A 26,531-nucleotide genomic window follows, 5' to 3' on the forward strand; every position below is an offset into this window, starting at 1 on the left:
ACAACACAAATAAATAAAATATGCCCATCATCCAGACCAACTATGCCCGATTAGCACTCCAACAAGTCAGTAACAGCAACAAAGCTCACCTTAGTGCATTCATGCACAGCATAAAACGTTTGGTGGACAAAACGTTCTGCCCGAGAATGTTTGGGTCTTAATTCCTGAGAAAGGTTGAACAATGACACTCTAGGACAGGGGTCACCAACCTTTTTGAAACCAAGTGCTACTTCTTGGGTACTGATCAATGCGAAGGGCTACCAGTTTGATACACACTTAAATAAATTGCCAGAAATAGCCAATTTGCTCAATTTACTTTTAACTCTATGTTATTATTAATAATTAATTATATTTACACTTAATTGAACGGTTTAAAAGAGGAGAAAACACGAAAAAAATGACAATTAAATTTTGAAACAGTTCATCTTCAATTTCGACTCTTTAAAATTCAAAATTCAACCGAAAAAAAGAAGAGAAAAACTAGCTAATTCGAATCTTTTTGAAAAAATAAAAAAAATAATTTATGGAACATCATTAGTAATTTTTCCTGATTAAGATTCATTTTAGAATTTTGATGACATGTTTTAAATAGGTTAAAATCCAATCTACACTTTGTTAGAATATATAACAAATTGGGCCAAGCTATATTTCTAACAAAGACAAATCATTATTTCTTCTAGATTTCCCAGAACAAAAATTTTAAAAGAAATTCAAAAGACTTTGAAATAAGATTTAAATTTGATTCTACAGATTTTCTAGATTTGCCAGAATAATTTTTTTGAATTTTAATCATAATAAGTTTGAAGAAATATTTCACGTCGAAAAAACAGAAGCTAAAATGAAGAATCAAATTAAAATGTATTTATTATTCTTTACAATAAAAACAATAAATTTACTTGAACATTGATTTAAATTGTCAGGAAAGAAGAGGAAGGTATTTAAAAGGTAAAAAGGTATTCGTGTTTAAAAATCCTAAAATCATTTTTAAGGTTGTATTTTTTCTCTAAAATTGTCTTTCTGAAATTTATGAAAAGCAAAGTAAAAAAATTAATGAATTTATTTAAACAAGTGAAGACCAAGTCTTTAAAATGTTTTCTTGGATTTTCAAATTGTATTTGAGTTTTGTCTCTCTTAGAATTAAAAATGTCGAGCAAAGCGAGACCAGCTTGCTAGTAAATAAATACAATTTAAAAAATAGCGGCAGCTCACTGGTAAGTGCTGCTATTTGAGCTATTTTTAGAACAGGCCAGCGGGCTACTCATCTGGTCCTTACGGGCTACCTGGTGCCCGCGGGCACCGCGTTGGTGACCCCTGCTCTAGGACAACACAAATAAATAAAAGATGTCCATCATCCAGACCAAATATGCCTGATTAGCACTCCAACAAGTCAATAACAGCAACAAAGCTCACCTTAGTGCATTCACGCACAGCATAAAACGTTTGGTGGACAAAATATTCTGCCCGAGAATGTTTGGGTCTTAATTCCTGAGGAAGGTTGAACAATAACACTCTAGGACAACACAAATAAATAAAAGATGTCCATCATCCAGTCGTTAGGCGCGCCCTAAATCTAAGTTCCGATGAGGCGTTCAAATTATTGATTGGATGATTTCTATGCGTGGCTGAAATGTGTCCGGTGCAACGCGTTGATGGATGTGTCTCCCAGTCAGCCAGGGGCAGGGCGGCTCCTGGGAACGCTCCGGCAGCCTCAAGGTTACCGCCTGGCACCAAAACAGATGGACGCCCCTCGTCGTAACGCTGTGTAATTTGTGCAGCTCAATCATTTCTCTCCGCCTCCCTTTTCTGCCATCACTGTACAATCTTTCTCCCTGGCTTGTTCACAGAGGCTAAAAAACAAGTTTTACTGTGTGTTTCCACCAGCAGCTGTTTTTATGTATCACACTTTCACCTGCAGGAAACACACACACAATCCTTTGAATGTTTGTGTATTTTCTCTCTCTATTCCTTTATAGGAGGGACATGGAAGTCATGTACACTTTAGGAAAAACAAGTATTATCATAACTGTACCACTGCTTATCAAGTCCAGGGTCACGGCAAAAGCTGAATTCTATCCCAAAATGTAGCGCAGTAGCAGAGCAAAGTCAGTCCATTTTGTGTTGAGCTGCTTAAAAAAGCATCATGTTTAACAAAACATTCGCATTAAACAAATTATCCTGTCCCGTGTTGGGTGTAAATTTTAATAAGAAACACTCATATTTTTTTTTTAAAATAACATGTGATTAATCACGATTAATCATTATGAACACAATGTGACTAATCATGATTAATTATGAGTTACCCATAAACAAATTGTTTAAACTATAAACAAAATATGATTAATCCTGATTAATTATGAGTTAATTTAATTATAAAAACTGATTCATCAAGATTAATAGTTAACTTTGGAAAAATTATTAATTATAAATAAGTTCACTTTGAATTTTTTTTTAATTAATATGTTTAATTACAAGTTAATTATGAAAAAAATTATATCACCATTAATTGTAAGTTAACTATGAACAAAATGGGATTAACCATGATTCATTTTGATTAACTGTGAACAAAATGTGACTAATCACGATTAATTTGGATTAACATTGAACAAAATGTGATTAATCATGTTTAATTCTAATTATGAACAAAATGATTAACAAGGATGAAAAAAATAACGTGATTAATCACGATTAATTGAGTTAACTATGAACACAATGCGAATAATCACGATTAATTATGAGTTACCTATAAACAAATTGTGATTATTCATATATATATATATATATATATATATATATATATATATATATATATATATATATATATACACTATAAACAAAATGTGAATAATCATGGTTAATTATGAGTTAATTGAATTATGAACAAAATGATTAATCAGTTGCTTATGGACACAACATGAATATCACGATGAATTTTAAGTTAACTATGAACAAAATGTGATTAATCATGATTAATTTTGATTAACTATGAACAAAATGTGATTAATCATGTTTAAGTCTAAGTTAATTATGAACAAAATGATTATCACAATTCATTTTAAGTTAACTATGAACAAAATGTGATTAATCAATGCATTTTGTGTTGAGCTGCTTAAAAAAGCATGTTTAACAAACATTTGGATTAAACAAATTGTCCTGTACCATGTTGTATGTAAATTTTAATAAGCAAAACTCATAAAAAAAAACATCAATTATCAATTCAATAGAGTATTTTCATTGCCAAAGCATACAAAAACGTCTATGACCTTCTAAAAATGTTTTTTTAGCATTATGAGAGCCCTCTCGACATCCTTTAGTCACCTTTACACTCGGTTATCCCATAAAGTAGTGCAGAGGCTAAGCCAATCAGTGGCCACGATACTAAACTGATTGGTTTGATTTCACGTAGTGCAGGGATCAGCAACCCAACATGTTGAAAGAGCCATATTACACCAAAAATAGAAGGAAAAAAATATGTCTGGAGCCACAAAAAACTTTAAAGCCTTATATAAGTGTTATAATGACAGAAACACATGATGTAAGTGTCTATATTAGTTATATTAGCTCACTATCAAAATGACTGTCGCTGGCTTCGTTGACAGAAATGTTGAAATGTAATATTTATTCAACACATTTTTACAATATTGGAAAACATTAGTAAAACGGAGGCTTCTCAAAGGGTGAGATAACTCCTGGAAATGACTCTTAGAATGGCCAAAGGTATAGATGTGTGTGTCCAAGTTAAAGGAAATGGCGGGCTCTCTTCTTTTAATGGATTTATTACAATCTTTGCAAGCTGGGTAACGTTTGCTGTGGTCTGGAACAACATGGCACACAAACAACTATCAGAAATGCAGCCAATATTACATAAAGATAATGTGTCATGAGACATGCAAATATAAGCTAAATACACAGAGGACACAAGTAAAGGAAACAAACGAGGCAAAATGATGCAATATGCACATACAGCTAGCCTAAATAGCATGTTAGCATCTTGCAGTCATGCAGTGACCAAATACGCCTGATTAGCACTCCAACAAGTCAACATCAACAAAGCTCACCTTTGTGCATTCACGCACAGCATAAAGCGTTTGGTGGACAAAATGAGACAAAGGAGTGTCATAAAACACGTTTTTCTGTGGCAGCGTCGGAGAAAGTTGCACATGCAAACAAAGTACGGTGAGTTCATGGACCGCCAAACATAGTAGGACAAAACGCTGCACGCCAAATACTCTCATCAGTGAAGCAGGTTTAATACAAACAGTGGGTTTTCTAACAATTAGAAAGGTTTGTGTCATGTTTGTCTTTCTACGGAAACCATATTAAAACAAAAACTTTTTTTTTTTTCATCATCTTTTTCCATTTTTATACATTTTTTTAAAAACGCACCAGGGAGCCTCGTGTTGCCGACCCCCGACCTAGTGGCTAATACTGTAGTATTGATATATTTAGTTAAATTAGCCATTTGTATGCTTAATTGAGGCCAACTTTATTTTGAATACACTGTAAAAAATATACCGTATTTTTCGGACTATAAGTCGCAGTTTTTTTCATAGTTTGCCCGGGGGTGCGACTTATACTCAGGAGCGACTTATGTGTGAAATTATTAACACATTACCGTAAAATATCAAATAATATTATTTAGCTCATTCACGTAAGAGACTAGACGTATACGATTTCATGGGATTTAGCGATTAGGAGTGACAGATTGTTTGGTAAACGTATAGCATGTTCTACCCTATTTCCTTGAATTGGCGCCGGGGCGGTAATTAATTTAAAACCTCTTCTCACTCCGGCCTGCGGTAAATTTAGGCCTGCGCTTTGAGTGTGATGTAAGGATACCATCATGAAAAGCACATTTAATAAAAAAAACGTTATTATGGTCTTACCTTTACTTATAAATGAAGTCCATGTGCAGCTGCTTCTGAACAACAGCATGGATAACTTGTTTATAGAAGTCTTCCTTATCTTTCTTCAGTTTTAAAAGTCTCTCTGTCTCGATGGAGATCTTCCTTTAATTATTACCTCCTGGTTCGATTGAAAGTCCAGTTTAGAAAACCTGTTTTATTTTAGATATGTAATCCCCCATGTTAAAAGTACAAGCGAGAGGAAAAAATAAACGATCGCTGCTAAAGCTGTTGCTGCTTGTTGTCACTTCTTCTGCAGCCCAATACCGGTAGTCGCAAGAAGGATCACTAGCGCCCTCTACCACCAGGAGGCGGGAGTCATTTAATGACTCATATTTGACACACGCAGCTACGGTATATTAATAAAACATAGCTGCTTACTGTTCTTTTTAGCACATTCAATAGCTTGGACCTTAAATCCTACTGAATAGCTCTTTATCTTCTTCCCTTTATGCGATTTCAAATTGTTGAAATTAGCCTCCTCCATTTTGAAAATGATGACGGGTGAAGTGTCACTCGTGATGTGACGAGTTTGACCCGGCAGAAATTCTAGGCATACGCTAATTATTTTGCGAAACGAGTTTGACCCGGCGGAAATTCTAGACATGTGCTAATAAAAATAATATTTAGCGAAACGAGTTTGACCCGGCGTTAATCCTAAAGCGGCGGTAATGCTAAGCATGCGGTAATTATTTTGCGAAACGAGTTTGACCCGGCAGTCATTCTAGGCATGCGCATACTATATTCCCGGCGGCAATTCAAGGAAATACGGTATATGTTATAGTTATTTGAATGACTCTTACCATAATATGTTACGTTAAAGGCCTACTGAAATGAATTTTTTTTATTTAAACGGGGATAGCAGATCTATTCTATGTGTCATACTTGATCATTTCGCGATATTGCCATATTTTTGCTGAAAGGATTTAGTATAGAACAACGACGATAAAGATTGCAACTTTTGGTATCTGATAAAAAAAAGGCTTGCCCCTACCGGAAGTAGCGTGACGTAGTCAGTTGAACATATACGCAAAGTTCCCTATTGTTTACAATGATGGCCGCATGAAGTGAGAGAGATTCGGACCGAGAAAGCGACAATTTCCCCATTAATTTGAGCGAGGATGAAAGATTTGTGGATGAGTAAAGTGCAAGTGAAGGACTAGTGGGGAGTTGAAGCTATTCAGATAGGGAAGATGCTGTGAGAGCCGGGGGTGACCTGATATTCAGCTGGGAATGACTACAACAGTAAATAAACACAAGACATATATATACTCTATTAGCCACAACACAACCAGGCTTATATTTAATATGCCACAAATTAATCCTGCATAAAAACACCTGCGTGTTTGTTACGCTAGCTCCTAGCTCCTCTGCTAGCTCCTAGCTCCATAGAACACGCCAATACAATTCAAACACCTGATCAACACACACAATCACTCAGCCCAAAAGACCGTTCACCTAACCCAAGGTTCATAAAGCTTATATATTTAAAAAAAGTTACGTACATACGCAAAAAAAAGTTGCGCACATACGGTCAAGCGATCAAATGTTTAGAAGCCAAAGCTGCATACTCACAGTAGCACGTCTGCGTCTTTGTCATCCAAATCAAAGTAATCCTGGTAAGAGTCTGTGTTGTCCCAGTTCTCTACAGGCGTCTGTGTATCGAAGTCAAAAGTCCTCCTGGTTAGAGTCTCTGTTATCCGAGTTCTTCCATCTTGACTGCATCTTTCGGGAATGTAAACAAAGAAGCGCCGGCTGTGTACTGTTGTGGCTGACTACGTTCGAAAAATACGTCCATTTCGCACCGACCACTTTCTTCTTTGCTTGCTCAGCTTCCTTCTCCATAATGCAATGAACATGATTGAAACAGATTCACGAACACAGATGTCCAGAATACTGTGGAATTATGAAATGAAAACAGAGCTTTTTCGTATTGGCTTCAATGTGGAAGGCATACCCGTGTTCGCCGGGCTACGTCACGCGCATACGTCATCCTCAGAGGCGTTTCGAACCGGAAGTTTAGCGGCAAATTTAAAATGTCACTTTATAAGTTAACCCGGCCGTATTGGCATGTGTTATAATGTTAAGATTTCATCATTGATATATAAACTATCAGACTGCGTGGTCGGTAGTAGTGGGTTTCAGTAGGCCTTTAACATCCCAGGCACGTTCTCAGTTGGTTATTCATGCCTCATATAACGTACACTTATTCAGCCTGTTGTTCACTATTCTTTATTTATTTTAAATTGCCTTTCAAATGTCTATTCTTGGTGTTGGGTTTTATCAAATAAATTTCCCCAAAAAATGCGACTTATATATGTTTTTTTTCTTCTTTATTATGCATTTTCGGCAGGTGCGACTTATACTCCGGTGCGATTTATACTCCGAAAAATACGGTAAGATGTGACGAGGGACGACTGTACTTCAATAAGAACCAATGACAATGATGACTTTTGATGGTTTCATGTCAGACTGTTGGTAGATTATTGTGCTTATTTTCAGTCATGTACCTCATGTCGTAGCACATATTACACTTTCATTTCAAGTATTTTATCCGGCATCCACCTATTGACTTGTTTTCCCACCGCTCTTCTTCCTCATTTCCACATTCTACCACAGCCCCCGCGGGCATTAAAGCTCGGCAGCGCCATACATTTCCAATTTACCGCCGTCCCTGAGCAGGTCAGCGACACATCGAGCGACATCTGGGCTGATCATGGTTATATTATGCGGGGTATGGCGAGCATCATTAGGCCTCATCGGCCGGCAGGAAGGCGGGCTTGTTACATCCACCAGAGGACGGCGCAGCGCTGTGCTCGCAAAGACAGGTGACAAGATGAGGAAGACGGAGAGAGAGGTGCACAACTCCGGGGAAAAACATATTTTTTGTATGTTTTTATTGCCATGGGCTTGAGGCAACTGATATTTAAAAATTGAAAACTGAACATCGTCTGCTAAATATGAATTTAACAATGTTGCAGTTTTGTGGTGCATCATATTCAAAAGGGGACCTATAGAGAGATGGAGTGGTGACCCCTACGTATACAACTTGAATAAAATGGTGTTCTACCGGAAATTCCGGATTTTAAGCTGCCACTCTTTTTTCCCACGCTTTGAATCCAGGGGCTTATAAAATGTTTTTCTTTGCTGACGGTCAAACAGCAAATAGTTTTCATAAAACACATGCAAGTACATTAAAAATAGTGTGTTTATTGTTTGTGCTATGGCGCCATCTTTTGGACAATTTGTCCTCACTGCAGGAGCTTTGAACCGGAAGTATAAGTGCTGTTTCGTCTTCTCGTAGTCCATAGCGTTTCTACTAGCACATATTGTTCATTTATCACTCCAAGCAAGTTATGCAAGTTTTACAATATAACTAAAACAATTCATTCTTACTAAACCGTCCCACGTGTGATGTCTGTAGCAGTGTTTTCATGCATATTTGTACGCGCAACGTAATGAAGCTGGCGTCGTTAGCATTCGCTAATACGCTAACACGTTTACGAGTGTCTGTGTAGGTATTATTAACGTTTACAACGCCATTCTTTTAGTATCTGTTTTAGTTTCACAAATTCCTCAGTAAATTCACCAAAACGTCACTGTGGAGTTATTGAGTCTGTTTAGCTGATTGGAGAGCTAGCTTCCGTAGCTGGTGGGTCCATGACAAGGACATCTGTTTTGTTTGATCAGCCGTTTTACTTTGGAAACAGTCAAGGTATGCAAATAAATATTTACAAAATATTTATGTGTAAATACCTTATTTCACAACATATATATATATATATATATATATATATATATATATATATATATATATATATATATATATATATATATATATATATATATATATATATATATGTCTTAATTAGATTATCCAAAAAAATAGTGCTCGATACCGTAGTAGAGCGTAATATGTATGTGTGGGGGAAAAAAAATCACAAGACTATTTAATCTCTACAGGCCTGTTTCATGAGGGGTTTCCTCAATCATCAGGAGAAAAATGATTTTTTTTCCCCCACATATATATATATATATATACACACACACACACACATTAGGGCTGCAACAACTAATCAATTAAATCAATTAAAATCGATTATAAAAATAGTTGGTGATTAATTTAGTCATCGATTCGTTGGATCTATGCTATGCGGAGAGGCAATTTTTTTTATTTTTTTTTTAATATAAACCTTTATTTATAAACTGCAACATGTACAAACAGCTAAGAAACAATAATCAAAATAAGTATGGTGCCAGTATGCTGTTTTTTTTCAATAAAATACTGGAAAAGATAGAAATGTACTTTGTCTCTTTTATCCGATTATTAATCGATTAATCGAAGTAATAATTGACAGATTGATCGATTATCAAATGAATCGTTAGTTGCAGCCCTAATATACATATATATATATATATATATATATATATATATATATATATATATATATATATATATATATATATATATATATATACATATATATATATATATATACATATATATATATATATATATATATATATATATATATATATATATATATATATATATTTGTATTTGTATATATATATATATATATGTATATATATATGTATATATATATATATATATATATATATATATATATATATATATATATATATATATATATATATATATATATATATATATATATATATATATATATATATATATAAATCAATCAATCAATCAATCAATGTTTATTTATATAGCCCTAAATCACAAGTGTCTCAAAGGGCTGTACAAGCCACAACGACATCCTTGGTACAGAGCCCACATACGGGCAAGGAAAAAAAAAAAATATATATATATATATATATATATATATATATATATATATATATATATATATATATATATATATATATATATATATATATATATATATATATATATATACACACACACACACACAAATATATATACATATACACACACACACACACATATATACACAGTATATATTACATATACATACACACACACATGTACTGTATATATACACACACACACACACATATATACACACACACATTTATAAACACATTATTTATGTATACACACACACTATACATACACTAAAGTAGTCACACACACACACACGCATTTATAAACCCATTATTTATGTATACACACACACACTATACATACACTAAAGTAGTCACACACACACACACACACACACACACACACACACACACACACACACACACACACACACACACACACACACACACACACACACACACACACACACACACACACACACACACACACACACACACACACACACATTTATAAACACATTATTTATGTATACACACACACACTATACATAGGCAAGGCAAGGCAACTTTATTTGTATAGCGCTTTTCATACACAAGGCAGACTCAAAGTGCTTCACAGACAACAAAGTGAAATGAAAGAAAATAAAAGCAAAATTAAAATGCAGACAATAAAAATAAAAACAGTGCAGACGTTAAAAGTTAAAAGATTAAAAGATTTAGCTGAAAGCTAAGGTGAACATAAAAGTCTTCAGTCTAGTTTTAAAAGTAGTGAGAGTTGGGGAGAGTCTGACATCTTCAGGAAGTTTATTCCAGCTATGTGTTGCATAGTGACTGAATGATGATCTCCCTTGATTTGAGTTTACTCTTGGAACCGCTAACAGATTGGTCTCAGAAGATCTTAGTGATCTAGAGGGCGTATATAGTGGGAGCATATCAGTGATATACTTGGGCCCTAGACCATGTAGTGATTTATATGTGAGCAGGAGGATTTTGAAATCTATTCTCTGATGTACAGGGAGCCAATGTAAGGATTTAAGAATTGGTGTAATGTGCTCACATTTTTTGGTCTTTGTTAGAACTCTAGCAGCAGCGTTCTGAACAAGCTGTAGCTGCCTGACAGTTTTTTTGGGAAGACCTGCAAGTAGACCATTACAATAGTCTAGCCTACTGGTAATAAAGGCATGTACAAGTTTTTCTAAGTCTTGAGCTGACATGAGCCCTCTAAGTCTTTTTACATTTTTGAGGTGATAGTAGGCCGATTTTGTTACTGATTTGATGTGACTGTCGAAATGTAAATCAGAATCTAAAATAACCCCAAGATTTCTGGCTTTATTTGAGGTTTTCAGGGACAGTGATTGAAGGTGTTGGATGACTTTAAACCTTTCTTTTTTAGCACCAAAAACAATTATCTCAGTTTTATCTTCATTTAGTTGTAGGAAATTTTGGCACATCCAGTGTTTGACTTGCTCAATGCACTGGCACAGAAGATCTATGGGGCGATAGTCATTTGGTGATAGCGCTACATAGATTTGGGTGTCACACTAAAGTAGTCACACACACACACACACACACACACACACACACACACACACACACACACACTCACACATTTATAAACACATTATTTATGTATACACACACACACTATACATACACTAAAGTAGTCACACACACACACACACACACACACACACACACACACACACACACACACACACACACACACACACACACACACACACACACACACACACACACACACACACACACACACACACACACACACACACACACTGCTTATAGTCCAGTGCGGGTAATATGGAAAAATATTTGTATTTTTCTAAAATGTTATAGCCCGGAAAATACTGTAAATTAAACGCATCCTATATTGTGCAATTCTAAGATATTGAATGTATCAAAATGGCCCCCACACCCCTTGATTTTTCACTCTTTAAAAAAAACTTTGGACACCCCTGTTCCAACAGCACACCTGCCCACTCTGATAGCTTTACATAACGCCCAAATAAGTACGTCCACCTCACTGTGACATCACAACGTAGCCAAACTGCAAAAACGCCGCGCCTTTGCGTGCACTAAAACGCCCCCCGACAATAACGCCGGCGCCGCGAATCGCTGACGTCAGCATCGGTCCACCGGTTCTGTGCGCTCTCATCCTGTTTGTTTACCACGCACCCTGACTGCCGAACAATCCTGTGACCTTTGCGGTGATAATTCTCTTACGTAAGTTGAGTAATTGCTCTGGATGTGGAAGGGAAGAAAAAAAGTGCCCGCTGCTCTTCCCTTCTTTGGCCCACGGCTCCCTCGTGCTTAGATGCAATTCTGAAGTAGTCATGGAACCTGACGCAGGTGAGCACAAATGAGAAAAACGAAAGGAGAAAAGCAGAATAAGGGCGAGTGATAGGCAATGACATGACGAGGAGAGACAAGCGTCACCAATTAGAGAACAACAAAACTACTTTAGTACATACAATGTGTACACATATGATACCAATATTTAGTATGTAAGAAAAACAAATAATTAAATGGTAATAACCACTGCTGATGAGGTGAGAAAAATTCCCGTTTTGCGGGAGCACCTTTTTTTAAAATATTATTTTAGAATAAAAAATACTCTCAACAATTCTCTCCAAATATGTTTTGATATCTGACGGGGCATTTATTTCAGTTCGTGAGATGCCCTCCCCTTTTCTTCTAATGCTTGCCTACGTCTCCTCTGTTTACCTGTCTAAACTTGCAATTTCCGGAAAATCCTGCTTTTGTCCTTCTTTCCTGGTGTCTTCCCAGACACGTTTTTCTATTTGGTTGTTTGTTTTGTTTTCACTACTGCAGCGATTGAATCGCTCGACAAGCCTCCGTCGGCAGGAATGGATGGACATGAAGACGACAGAAAAGATATCTCTGCCAAAAATCCAAACTTGGTGTAAATATCTGGACAAATAGTAGATTATTATAAGTATAATATGTATAATATTTAATAATAATTATTATAATAATACATCATTTTAATAAATTAATTTAATACATTTTAATAAATATAATACATTTTTATAAATTAATTTAATACATTAATATTAATAAATGCTAATATTTATTATTATTAAATTATAATAAGGCAGTAGCTCACACTGTGACGATCGGTCACTTCATTTCTGTTAGTCTCCTTGGTTTTTGTATTCCTTCCGGTCAGTGCTCTTATTTTGTTAAATTTCCTGTTCCGCGGAGCACTGTTTTCTCCTCACCTGCCGTTGATTGGCAGCCGGTCCACACCTGCTGCCAATCAGCATATGTCTATTTATGTTTTCGCTGGAGCACTCCTCAGGGCTCGATGATAGACTCTCTACGTTTGGAACTGTTGTATGCAAGACTGCTACATTTCCCTGTTGATGATAATTAAAACCATCTTACCTGCTCATCCTCCTCCGGGTTCTTGCATCTTGGGGACACACAAACAGCAGCCATGCGAGTTCCTCACAGTATCATCGAGCCAGAATGCTGTGTCCTCGCGAGAACCCCTGTCGGCGACGCACAGCCGACGTTCTGGACCGCACAATTCATAGAGGACTTGAAAGCCAGGTTTGTGCGGTCCCAGCCCACAGCAGGCTCGGACCTTCTCCCTCCGCCTCGACCGCCGGTTCCGGCTCTCCGACCGGCGCGGCCACCGCCGCCTTCCCTCCTCCCGGCTAGGCCGCCGGCTCCGGCTCTCCGACCGGCGCGGCCACCGCCGCCTTCACTCCTTCCGGCTAGGCCGCCGGTTCCGGCTCTCCGACCGGCGCGGCCACCGCCGCCTTCCCTCCTCCCGGCTAGGCCGCCGGTTCCGGCTCTCCGACCGGCGCGGCCACCGCCGCCATCTTCCCTGTCGCCTGCTGTGCATCCTGTCCCGGCTCCACGGCAATCGCCTGTGCCGGCGCGTCGACCTCCGGTTCCCACACCGCGTCGCACGCCGGTCGCAGCCCCGCGTCTTACACCGGTCGCGGCGCCACAACGACCAACACCGGCTGAGCGCCCAGCACCCGTTCCTGCTCCTAGGCAGCTTCCAGCAGCTGCACCACGGCTGCTATCCATTCCAGCACCTGCCAGTCCGGTGAAGGCTCCAGTGGAGCCCACCATGATGTCCCTCCTGGCCTCCTGCTGGGACTCGGCGAGGGACGTGTCTTTTTCCCTCCTCCTGGCCCCCTACCGCCCGTCCCTGGTTTTCGCACCGGGGGACATCAACAACCCGGAACTCCTTCTCCCTGTAGTGAACGGCGTCTGGCATCCGCCTACTGGAGGGGGGGCTACTACCAGCAGCAGTGCAGCCAAGCACACGCCGCTGTCATCCCCGCCATCGTCTCCTCCCACGGAGACAGCGCCGCCGCCACCTTCATCTTCCCAGGCGCGCCTTCCCACGGCGCAGACATCTTCCGCGTCACCGGCGGGACACTGCACGGTGCCGCCATCGAAGACTCCTCCCATGGCGCTGTCGTCATCGTCGCCGCCGGCTGTGCGACCTCCTCCTCATCCGCCAAAGACGCGGCGGTGTTATGGACTTTCTCCGCGCTGTCGGCTGCGATCTGCGGAACCTGCGTGTGGACATTTGCAGCTGTTGGTGCTCAGGTACCACGCGCTTCCGCCTCCTTGTCGGCCACTAATGTGGCCGTTCCGTGGTCGCCCACCTCGCCAGTGGCAGCGGCGTTCAACGCGTCGCCGCCACCTGACTCTCCCTCGCTGGCTGCGAGGACATTTGGCCTGGCGACCCTCCACCAACTCCTCCCTCCACCTTCCCGTCAGTTTTGGACTTTTTTTCCATTCTTGTTTCCAGGGAACATCTGGAATCTGTTCCTTGAGGGGGGGGTCCTGTGACGATCGGTCACTTCATTTCTGTTAGTCTCCTTGGTTTTTGTATTCCTTCCGGTCAGTGCTCTTATTTTGTTAAATTTCCTGTTCCGCGGAGCACTGTTTTCTCCTCACCTGCCGTTGATTGGCAGCCGGTCCACACCTGCTGCCAATCAGCATATGTCTATTTATGTTTTCGCTGGAGCACTCCTCAGGGCTCGATGATAGACTCTCTACGTTTGGAACTGTTGTATGCAAGACTGCTACATTTCCCTGTTGATGATAATTAAAACCATCTTACCTGCTCATCCTCCTCCGGGTTCTTGCATCTTGGGGACACACAAACAGCAGCCATGCGAGTTCCTCACACACACATTCTCATACTTTCTGTAACATCCAGGAAGAAATGTCAGCCATTTTGAAAAATGCCTCAACTATAATCTACGTGACGGAGCCCAGAATTGTTTTTATTTTAATGTTCGCCAATATTTGTGTTACTCATCATGAAGAAACCTTACAATGCTATAAACTGCTATAAAGTTGTATACATACTTGCCAACCTTGAGACCTCCGATTTCGGGAGATTGGGGTTTGGGGGGTGGGGGTGTATATTGTAGCCCGGAAGAGTTAGGGTTGTTAGGGATTCTGGGTATTTGTTCTGTTGTGTTTATGTTTTGTTACGGTGCGGATGTTCTCCCGAAATGTGTTTGTCATTCTTGTGTGGTGTGGGTTCACAGTGTGGCGCATATTTGTAACAGTGTTAAAGTTGTTTATACTATCTCCCTCAGTGTGACCTGTATGGTTGTTGATCAAGTATGTGTTGCAGTCACTTACATGTGTCTGCAGAAGCCGCATACAACATGTGACTGCAGTGTTTCCCATAAACTGCCAAGATACCTGTGGCGGTGGGGGCGTGGCTACGGGCGTGGCTATGGGCGTGGTCACGTACAATGATTTGATTTTCTCTAAAAAGGCTAAAAAAATGTATACTTACTAATTAATAATAACAGTTTTGTTTTAAACGTCCATCAATCCATCCATCCATTTTACAATATAATTACAACACTTTATGTACATATTTATATACAGATTTGAACAATAAGTTATTCACTGAAATATATTTATTGATTGTGGTTCTTACAAAAAATATATCTTATAAAATATAAAAGCTCAAATGTCTCAAAGCTCTGCCCCTTTAATTAGTGCATACTAAATAATTTAACTTTAGCCTACTACTACAACCATATTATTTACCAGCAACATAAAGTGAAACAGAGGCAGAGGTGTCCTGCCACAGTCAGTAACAAATAAACAGAAAACTGTAGTGGTGGTAGATAGACACAGAGCTTCATTAAACATCTGATCCACTGAACAAAGACCTCCAAAAATCTTGAACTTTAGACTGCCATCAGTTTTACTCCCTACACTTAACCATGTGTTTCCTACTGCCTGCAGACTTTGCACCCTTTGTTATATACACATGTTGTGTTTCTAATACAAATACATTTATTAAAGTCAAATACAAATAAGGCAACAAGAGAAGTATCCCACACTTCTCTTTTGTAAAGTAAATCTGAACAGCCGATATGGGCATCTACATCAACTATATGATTTGCCTGAGAAACTGAAGAGGACAAAAAAAAATAAAACATTTTTTTTTTTTTTTAATTTTTTATTTGTGGTGGACGTAATTCTTTCGTGGCGGGCCGCCACAAATAAATGAATGTGTGGGAAACCCTGGACTGTGCCAGCACGCTGTTTGTATGGTGAAAAAGCGGACGCTAAAGGCAGTGCCATCACGGCACGCCCATAATATTGTTATCCGGGTGAAAATCGGGAGAAATTCGGGAGAATGGTTGCCCCGGGAGATTTTCGGGAAGGGCACTGAAATTCGGGTGAAATACATTTTATTTTAGTTTTTTTTTTTTTTTTTCCATAAAGAAATACAATCATGTGTGCTTACGGACTGTATCCCTGCAGACTGTATTGATATATAATGTATATATTGTGTTTTTTATGTTGATTTAATAAAAAAAAAAAAAAAAAAATATATATATATATATATATATATATATATATATATATATTTTTTTTTTAAATTTATTTCTTGTGCGGCCCGGAACCAATCGGTCCGCGGACCGGTACCGGGCCGTGGCCCGGTGGTTGGGGACCACTGGTAACCAACCACCGGTCCGTGGCCCGGTACCGGTCCGTGGATCGATTGGTACCGGGCCGCACAAGAAATAAATAAATAAAAATATATATATATATTTTTTTTAATTAAATCAACATAAAAAACACAAGATACACTTACAATTAATGCACCAACCCAAAAAACCTTCCTCCCCATTTCCACTCATTCACACTCATTCACACAAAAGGGTTGTTTCTTTCTGTTATTAATATTCTGGTTCCTACATTATATATCAATATAGATCAATACAGTCTGCAGGGATACAGTCCGTAAGCACGCATGATTGTATTTTTTTATGACAAAAAATATATATATATATATAAAATACCAAAGCAATAATTGGTTAATATTTAAAACAAACATGCGTATTTCGCAAGCAAATATTTTTTAGCTTACCTCATTATTAACAACACTGTCTGCAACTGAAGTGGGTGGATCTTTCCACTCGATGTCTACGGCAGTTTAAACAAAAGATGAAGTCCGTAAGGTTTGCTCACTTTCGGTTGACATCCAAAAGTACCAGCTAGTGAAAAGTTTGTTTTCCTTTCTTCAAGTTGTTTCACATGTTTTTGGCGTTTCGCATGTACTTCAAAAGCCTTGAAACCTCGTGATCCATAGTCAATATTATCATGACACCACTTGCACAAAACCTTTCCGGGACGATTGATTTTCCGAATAAAATCACAGAACAAAGTCGTAACTTTCTTCTTCCCAACAGTATCAGTGATTTCCCTTTCCATCCAGTCCCATCGGAACTTATTTCTGACATGTTTATCAATTTCTTTTACTCGTAAAGCGTCCTTTCTCTCGAGAACCGACATTATTTACATATGGAAAATGGCGGTGATAACCATTATGAATGATGACGTCATTAACGTCATCATTCATAACAGATGTCCTGATTGGTCACAAGGAACATATCGACCAATCAACTACGGCGTAATATAAACTACGTCTCGAATCTTGATTTAGGGTCGGAAAAAAAAACGGAAAAACGGGAGATAATTTTTTTTCTTCCCCCGAGATTAAAAAAGACGGAATTCCGACTTTAGACGGAAAAATCACATGCCTGATTTTACTGCTTACGAATACCGGCTCCTTGACGACTAATAATTGGTATCGGCCCTGGAAAAAAACGCAGCTGAAGGCCAAGGAAAAGTCCACAGTAAAAATAACAAAATATATCCGTAAAAGCAGAGCACGGCTCCGGCAAATCCTGAGCCGTGCAAAAGAGTGTTGGTGTATTGTTTGTAAGGGCACACACGACCAAACCTTGAACACTTGAAGAGGCCGGGGAGCTTTTACTGGCAAACATTTTTTGACTGGCTGGATAGAATCAGACAATTACTGCCATTTGCTGCCAGCTATTAGGAAGGAGGAGGAGGGCACAGAAACAGGAAGATGCTGCTAATTAGAAACTCTCAAAGCAATGTGCTCACTGAGTAAGAAGAGGATGCACGCGAGGCAAGATGCGCCCACTCGCCGTTTTAATTCCAGTGCAGGCTGTTGGGAACGGAAATTAAAAAAAAGATCTGCGATTTTAGGGATAAGTCGTGGCGCAATGTGTCCACGGACTGGATGGGCTGTGGGTACACACTGGAGACGGCCGGAATTCGTGAGCCAAAAGCAGCGGAGGAAAATAGCAGCAAATCTGATTTCATGCTCCGGGGATTGCATCTCACTCCCTCCCTGCAGAGCGGGAAGAGTGTGCGGGGGTGTGCTGCCCCCCGGTGGTGGCACGCCGCACTTGCATCAGCTCGTGCCAGAGCAGGGGTGTCAAAACTCATTTTAGATCGGGTGCCACATGGAGAAAAATCTACTCCCAAGTGGGCCGGACTGGTAAAATCACGGCATGATAACTTAAAAATAAAGACAACTTCAGATTGTTTTGTTTAAAAATACAACAAGCATGTTAGGGTCCTAAATATAGTGTAGAGCAGACCTGGACAAATTAAGTCCCGGGGGCCACATGCAGCCCGTTAAGCTTTTCAATCTGGCACCGCCGGACATTCCCAAATAATTTTTTGGGGGATCTTTAAGGTGGAAAGTGTAGCTGCCATTATGATGTGCAGTCATGTTTTCAGGTTACCATAAGTCTTGAACTATCCAAAGTATTTCAATGGTCGGAATCTGCGCTTATGGATGATGTACCAGTTACTATGGTCATCTAATTAGTTACTATGGCAATCTAATTAGTTACTATGGTAATCTACGTCACAGCAGCTCAGACGAGGCACCAAGCAGTGTGGGCGGGAAGCCTTTCCACAGACGCGGAAGGAGATTTTCACAACAAAGTTCTAAAGCTTAGTGATATATCAGATTGTAGGTGGGTTTATTTTGTACCCTTCGCGTTCATATTTCACTGCTTGTTGCATTTCAGTTGATTGTAAAATATGTCGATCGAAAAAGGGTGTGACATTCATATTTTGTCAATATTCAGTGTTTTATCCTTCATAGAAACATGTACAATTCCATTACGTTTTTTAAGGCGGTCTGTCATAATGTTTTTAGCATTCAATCAGACATTATTGTGAGGTTTTGTATTAGTGTTCCTAAAAATAGATATACCGGCCCTCCAGAAACATTTTTTTCTCTAAATGTGGCCCCCGAGTCAAACTAATTGCCCGGGCCTGGTGTAGAGTGTAATGACAACCATGTTCTGGCGCAATCGGACATTTTTTCACGACTTTCTACCAATTATGTACACCAACAATTTGGGTCAAAAGTGGACACTTCCAAACAACAACATAACGGCAGCATTTCCGTTACCCCAAACAACCAACAAACCTCATCCAACGCTACAATCCTTAACTTCCAAAAACACCAAAAGAAGCAACTTCAAGCTGAGGCGTAGCGAGGCCAGAGAAGGTGAACTTAGCGGTACTCACGGTCGTTGCAATGAGTCCCGGAATAGGACGTCATGGAGCAGTCGCAGGTGAAGTTCTCCCACTGCTGGATGCACACGCCCATGTTGGCGCAGGAGTCCTCCTGGCAGGTGGTGCTGGGGCCTGGAGGAGCAAGGGCGGTGCATGGTCAGGCAACATCACGACGTCAGCATCCATGCAGAAGTATGGAAAGTACTACATGGAGAGTAAACCGTGTCACCATAAGAAGTACTATAACGCTGCTTTTTACACCTGGGAGAGTCAGGAAAGAGGAATCCGTTTCATATTAAATAATTCGATAATTGAACTTTCCCTTTCTTGTGGTGATACGGTCAACACCATTTCTTCGCCTGGTGGACAAGCATGCAATTTCAGTCGTGTTTCGACAAAGTTTTACACCAAGTAAAACTTTCAACGCCGCATTCCCTGGTGAACAAGCAAGACAAAACATTCACGACACAGAGATGTGACGTAGTTGGAGTCGAGATGTTCCTACGAGAAATTGCATAAGTCGTGTTCAAAGAGGGTTGTTTTTTTGTTAGCAGTGTGCTAATAATTGTGCAAGCTTTCTGCACATGAACAAAGCACAACAAAATCTGGTACTATATTTGGACCGGAAGTTATTTTTGTAGTAATTGGTGAAATAGGGCATTACGCAGGTAAATGTGTCTTTATTACAAATACTTAAAAAATTTTTTTAGACAATTTAACTGCATTTTTTTGCGTTTGAAATGTGATCAGAATTTTTTTAAATAATTTTTGAAATTATTATTATTACTTATTTTTTTTAAATCAAATTATGCTGACAATTTAATTTAATAAACTGTTTAAACATTCAGTTTGTTAAAATCTAGTGTATACAAATTCAGTGCAGAATTATTTGTTGCTTCAAAACTCAAGACTCACTTGCAGAAATTAAGACTGAAGCAATCGATCCTGTCTCAAAACCAGCCAATGAGGTGCTTCATTCTTAATTTACCTGAAGTGAGTTTTGAAGCAACAAATATTTCTGCACCAAATTTTTTTCCACATCATTTTTTAAACACTTATTTTTTTAACACTGAATTTATATAACAAATGTTTCTGGAACAGTATTTTTATACACTTATTTTTTTCACACTGAATTTTTATACACTTATTTTTTTCACGCTGATTTTTTTAACAGTGAATATTTATACAATTTTTTACATAATTTTTTTAACAGTGAATTTTTATTAACTTAATTTTTTATGCACTGATATTTTTCACACTGAGTTTTTATACACTTATTTTTTCAGACTGAATTTTGTTAACAGTGAATTTTTATACACTAAGTTTGTATACACTGAATGTTTTTAACAGTGAATTTTTATACAATTATTTTTTACAGAATTTTTTTAACAGTGAATTTTTATTAACTTAATTTTTTATGCACTGATTTTTTTCACACTGAATTTTGATACACTTATTTTTTTCACACTGAATTTTTTTTAACAGTGAATTTTTATACACTGATTTTTTCCACTGAATTTGTTTAACTGTGAATTTGTATTAACTATTTTTTTATGCAGTGATATTTTTCACACAGTGTTTATACACTTATTTTTTCACACTGAATGTTCTTAACAGTGAATTTCTATACAGTTTTTATACACTGAATGTTTTGTCAGTGAATTTTTATTAGCTATTTTTTATGCACTGATATTTTTCACACTGAATTTTTGTTAACAGTACATTTTTATACTTATTTTTTCCCACACTGATTTTTGATACACTTATTTTTTTACACTGAATTTTTTTTAACAGTAAATTTTTATACACTGATTTTTTTCCACTGAATTTTTTTAACTGTGAATTTGTATTAACTATTTTTTTATGCAGTGATATTTTTTACACAGTGTTTATACACTTATTTTTTCACACTGAATGTTTTTAACAGTGAATTTGTATACAGTTTTTATACACTGAATGTTTTATCAGTGAATTTTTATTAGCTATTCTGATATTTTTCATACTGAATTTTTTTAACAGTAATTTTTTATTCACTTAATTTTTTCACACTGATTCATACACAGATTATTTTTTACAGTTAATTTTTTCACATTGAATTTTTGTACACTGAAATTTTTTTTCACACTAGATTTTTATACACTGATTTTTTTGGAGACTGAACTTTAATACATTGATTTTTTTAACAGTGAATTTTTAAACACTGAATTTTGTTTACACTGATTTTTATACATTGAGTTTTTAGACACGCAATTTTTTTCATATTAAATTTTTTACACTAAATTGTTTTTCACACTAAACTAAACTCAGCGTCAAATATGTTACTTGACAAATGATACCTGTTAGCATGCTTGATTTTTTTTTCAGCTAAATTTCTGAGAATACACTTCATTCATATTTTGGCACTTGATGCATGCTAACATTGGCATGCTAGCGTTAACATTTTTTTTTTACCTTAAAGTAATATATTTTGGTTCGACGCATTTTTTTTTTAGCATTTGAACACGATAACATTAGCGTGCAAGCTTTGTCAGCTCATTTAGCAGGTATACACCTCAGTGTGATATGTGTAAGTTTGCACTTTTGCGCTCCATAGCACGTAACTGTAGTGCATTCAAGAACCACCGAAAAAGTGTGATATCTTCATGCTTGATGTAAAAATACCCATGAAACAAAGACAAACATGTACACTTTGTGGGCTTTCGAACACAGTATTGCTCTTCTCAACGAGCAGCGGGTGCTGCCCCATCTAAAAATCACTCACGGGCAGCTCTGTTTTATCTGCGGCATTTACAAATAGTGACAAAAAGCGACATAAGAACGTTGATTGGTAGTTCTAAACATATTTGTTGTGCTTTTCATGCTTTGTACTTGATTTTAGTCCATTCCTCTCTCCGAGTGTCCAAAACAATTACATGCAAATGCCTCATTACGCAAATTAGACAATAACAAAGATTGTCTCGTTTGCAGGCCTGTGGGAAATGCTGCGCAAGCTGCACAGTGCACACAAAACCATGTCCAATTCTTGTGAGACCACTCTTTTCTCAAACATTTTCACTTTGAAAATACACATTGAACATTAAGACTCTGGGTGTCCCGATCCGACATTGATATTGAATATCAGTCTGATAAGAAAAACAAAAAGTAGCATCGGTTTATGTCAGCTTTAACGTAAAATCTTCGACATGAACGTGATCGGTTAACATCTAAATGTCCTCCAATAAGCACACAAAGTTGGTCTTCTATTTTACAGAAGTAATTCACAAAAGATAACCATGCTAGACTATGGGCTACTAAGAGCTAGCAGCTACGGAACAGCTAAGCACACAATAGCACACAAGCTAGACATACGTACTAAGTGTCCTTTATCGAACAATATTGCGATGTAAAACGGCACAATTGTCAATATTAACAAGTATCAAAAAATCATAGATGCATATTACTTACTATTAAAAAGTATCCAGTAACAAACGAGTCCGCATTTTTGAACTTACTGCATCCATGAAATTAACGTAATGATTATGGCCACTAAAAACTATAAGTCCAACTCATATGTTAAATAATAGGTTAGTGTTTCCTTTACCTACTATTGTTCTGTTTAAATTACCGTAAATTCTGGACATTAAGCCGCTACTTCTTTCCTACGCTTTGCACCCTGCGGCTTATAAACGGTGCGGCTAATTTACGGGTTTTACTTCGCTGACGGCCATGAAGCAAATCGTTTTCATTAAACACATGTAAAGACACTAGACAGGCGTGTTATTGTTTGTGCTATGGTGCCACCTTTTGGACGGGCTCGCTCACTACAGGTGCTGCGGGGTGAACAAGAATTCCTGCAGTTTAAAGCTTTAAACCAGAAGTAGAAGTATACTTTTTCAAATGTTCTTGTAATCAGGCCATATTTTCATACTTACCAACCCTCCCGATTTTCCCGGGGGACTCCCGAATTTCAGTGCCCCTCCCGATAATCTTCCGGGTTAACCATTCTCCCGAATTTCTCCCGATTTCCACCCACGTCCAACAGTATCGAGGACGTGCCTTAAAGGCACTGCCTTTAGCGTCCTCCACACAAACAGCATGCCGGCAAAGTCACATAACATATGCGGCTTTTAAACACACATAAGTGAATGCAAGGCATACTTGATCAACAGCCATACAGGTCACACTTAGGGTGGCCGTATAAACAACTTTAGCACTGTTACAAATATGCGTCACACTGTGAACCCACACCAAACAAGAATGACAAACACATTTCGGGAGAACATCCGCACCGTAACACAACATAAACACAACAGAACAAATTCCCAGAACCCCTTGCAGCACTAACTCTTCCGGGACGCTACAATATACACCCCCCCCCCCCAACCCCGCCTACCTCAACCCCCCCCTCATCTCCCAAATTCGGAGGTCTCAAGGTTGGCAAGTATGCATATTTTCAGTATATTAGAATGCATTTTTAAAAATTCCATCTAACATCCCAAAAATATGGTCTGATTACAAGAACATTTTAAAAAGTATATGAATACGAAGACATAATGAACCTTTTTGAGCAACGGAAGTAGAAGTACACGTTCTGCCTGTTTTAATGTAATGAAGCCAGTTGCGTTAGCATTGGCTAATATGCTAACTTACAATGGCATTACTTTTGTATTGTTTCCGTTACACAAATTCCTCAGTAAATTCCCCAAAACGTCACCGTGGAGTTATTGAGTCTGTTTAGCTGATTGGAGAGCTAGCTTGCGCAGCTAGTGGGTCCATGACGGTGACTTCTGTTTTGTTTAATCAGCCGTTTTACTGCCGTGTTACAGACACCGTTTGGAAACAATTAAGGTATGTAAATAAACATTTACAGAACATTTCTGTGTAAATAACTAATTTCTCAACATTTTTATCTGCGGCTAAATTATGAATAAATAGGTTTTCTTTTCAAATGTAGTGAGTGCGGCTTATATCCCCGTGCGCTCTGTAGTCTGGAAAATAACGCTGCTTTATTTTCTATTTTCTAACGTGATGTAATGATGCTAGCGTTGTTAGCATTAGCAAATTTTCTAACACGTTTACGAGTGTCTGTGTTAGTATTATTAACTCACAACGGCATTCTTTTTGTATTGTTTCAGTTCCACAAATTCCTCAGTGAATTCACCAAAACGTCACCGCGGATTTACTGAGTCCGTTTAGCTGATTGGAAAGCTAGCTTGCGCAGCTAGTGGGTCCATGACGGTGACGTCTGTTTTGTTTGATCAGCCGTTTTGCTGCCGTGTTACAGACACCGTTTGGAAAAAATTTATAGTATGTAAATAAACATTTACAGAATATTTCTGTGGAAATAACTAATTTCTCAACGTATATACCATATTTTTTGGAGTATACAGTAAGTCGCACCGGCTGAAAATGCATAATAAAGAAGGAAAAAAACATAAGTCGCATTTTTTGGGGAAATTTATTTGATAAAAGCCAACACCAAGAATAGACATTTGAAAGGCAATTTAAAATAAATAAAGAATAGTGAACAACAGGCTGAATAAGTGTATGTTATATGAGGCATAAATAACCAACTGAGAACGTGCCTGGTATGTTAACGTAACATATTATGGTAAGAGTCATTCAAATAACTATAACATATAGAACATGCTATACGTTTACCAAACAATCTGTCACTCCTAATCGCTAAATCCCATGAAATCTTATACGTCTAGTCCAGGGGTCGGCAACCTTTACCACTCAAAGAGCCATTTTGACCAGTTTCACAAATTAAAAAAAACAATGGGAGCCACAAAACTCTTTTGAAATTTAAAATGAAATAACACTGCATACAAAGTTTTTTTTTGCTTTGTGCTATGTATAAGCCAGGGGTTTCAAACACGCAGCCCGCATCTTAATATGAAAATTTAATGTTAGTGCGGACCACAAGTTTTATATGGATGGCGCTTGACAGCGTCATACTTGCCAACCCTCACGATTTTACCGGGAGATACCCGAAATTTGAGTTTACTTTTCTCTCGAATGTCTGCTGATTTTCACCCAAACAACAATAATAGCGCCCTCTACAACCAGTATATGTGACAGCAAGGCATACTTGTTCCACAGCCATACAGGTTACACTGACGGTGACAATATAAACAACTTTAACACTGTTACTAATATACGCCACACTGTGAACCCACACCAAACAAGAATGACAAACACATTTCGGGAGAACATCTGCACTGTAACACAACATAAACACGACAGAACAAATACCCAGAATCCCATGCATCCCTAACTCTTCCGGGCTACATTATACACCTCCGCTACCACCAAACCCTGCCCCCCCCAACATCAACCCCCCCTCTTTCCGTGCGTCGGTTGAGGTGGGCGGGGTTTGGTGGTATAATGTGTGTATAATGTAGCCCGGAAGAGTTAGGGATGCATGGGATTCTGGGTATTTGTCCTGTTGTGTTCATGTTGTGTTACAGTGCGGATGTTCTCCCGAAATGTGTTTGTCATTCTTGTTTGGTGTGGGTTCACAGTGTGGCGTATATTAGTAAGAGTGTTAAAGTTGTTTATATTTCCACCGTCAGTGTAACCTGTATGGCTGTGGAACAAGTATGCCTTGCTGTCACATACGTGTGCAAGCAGAAGTTGATACTGTTGGCTGTAGAGGGCGCTAAATGCTGTGTCACCACTGTATCCCCTTAATATAGTTGACAGGGTTAAAATTGGAGAACAATTGCCTTGGGAGATTACAGGGAGAGGCACTGAAATCCGGAAGTCTCCCGGGTAAATCGGGAGGGTCGGCAAGTATGCAGTTGAGCCGCATCATAGTGGTCAAAGAGCCGCACGCGGCTCCGGAGCCGCGGGTTGCCGACCCCTGGTCTAGTCTCTTATGTGAATGAGCTAAATAATATTATTTGATATTTTACGGTAAAGTGTTAATAA

The 26,531-nt window shown here is 38.3% G+C and overlaps 1 protein-coding gene across 2 annotated transcripts in view; it reads right to left on the bottom strand.

Moving 5' to 3' along the window:
• LOC133640407 (neurexin-3b) overlaps window positions 1-26,531 on the bottom strand; it is an 869,211-nt gene that overhangs the window by 404,232 nt on the left and 438,448 nt on the right. For both annotated transcript variants that reach the window (XM_062033799.1, XM_062033798.1), the window contains one exon: window positions 19,629-19,748. In XM_062033799.1, coding sequence (XP_061889783.1) covers window positions 19,629-19,748 — 120 coding nt within the window. The remainder of the gene's footprint in view (window positions 1-19,628; window positions 19,749-26,531) is intronic.

Source organism: Entelurus aequoreus, linkage group LG23, assembly GCF_033978785.1.
Source record: "Entelurus aequoreus isolate RoL-2023_Sb linkage group LG23, RoL_Eaeq_v1.1, whole genome shotgun sequence".
In the NCBI taxonomy this organism is placed as follows: domain Eukaryota; kingdom Metazoa; phylum Chordata; class Actinopteri; order Syngnathiformes; family Syngnathidae; genus Entelurus; species Entelurus aequoreus.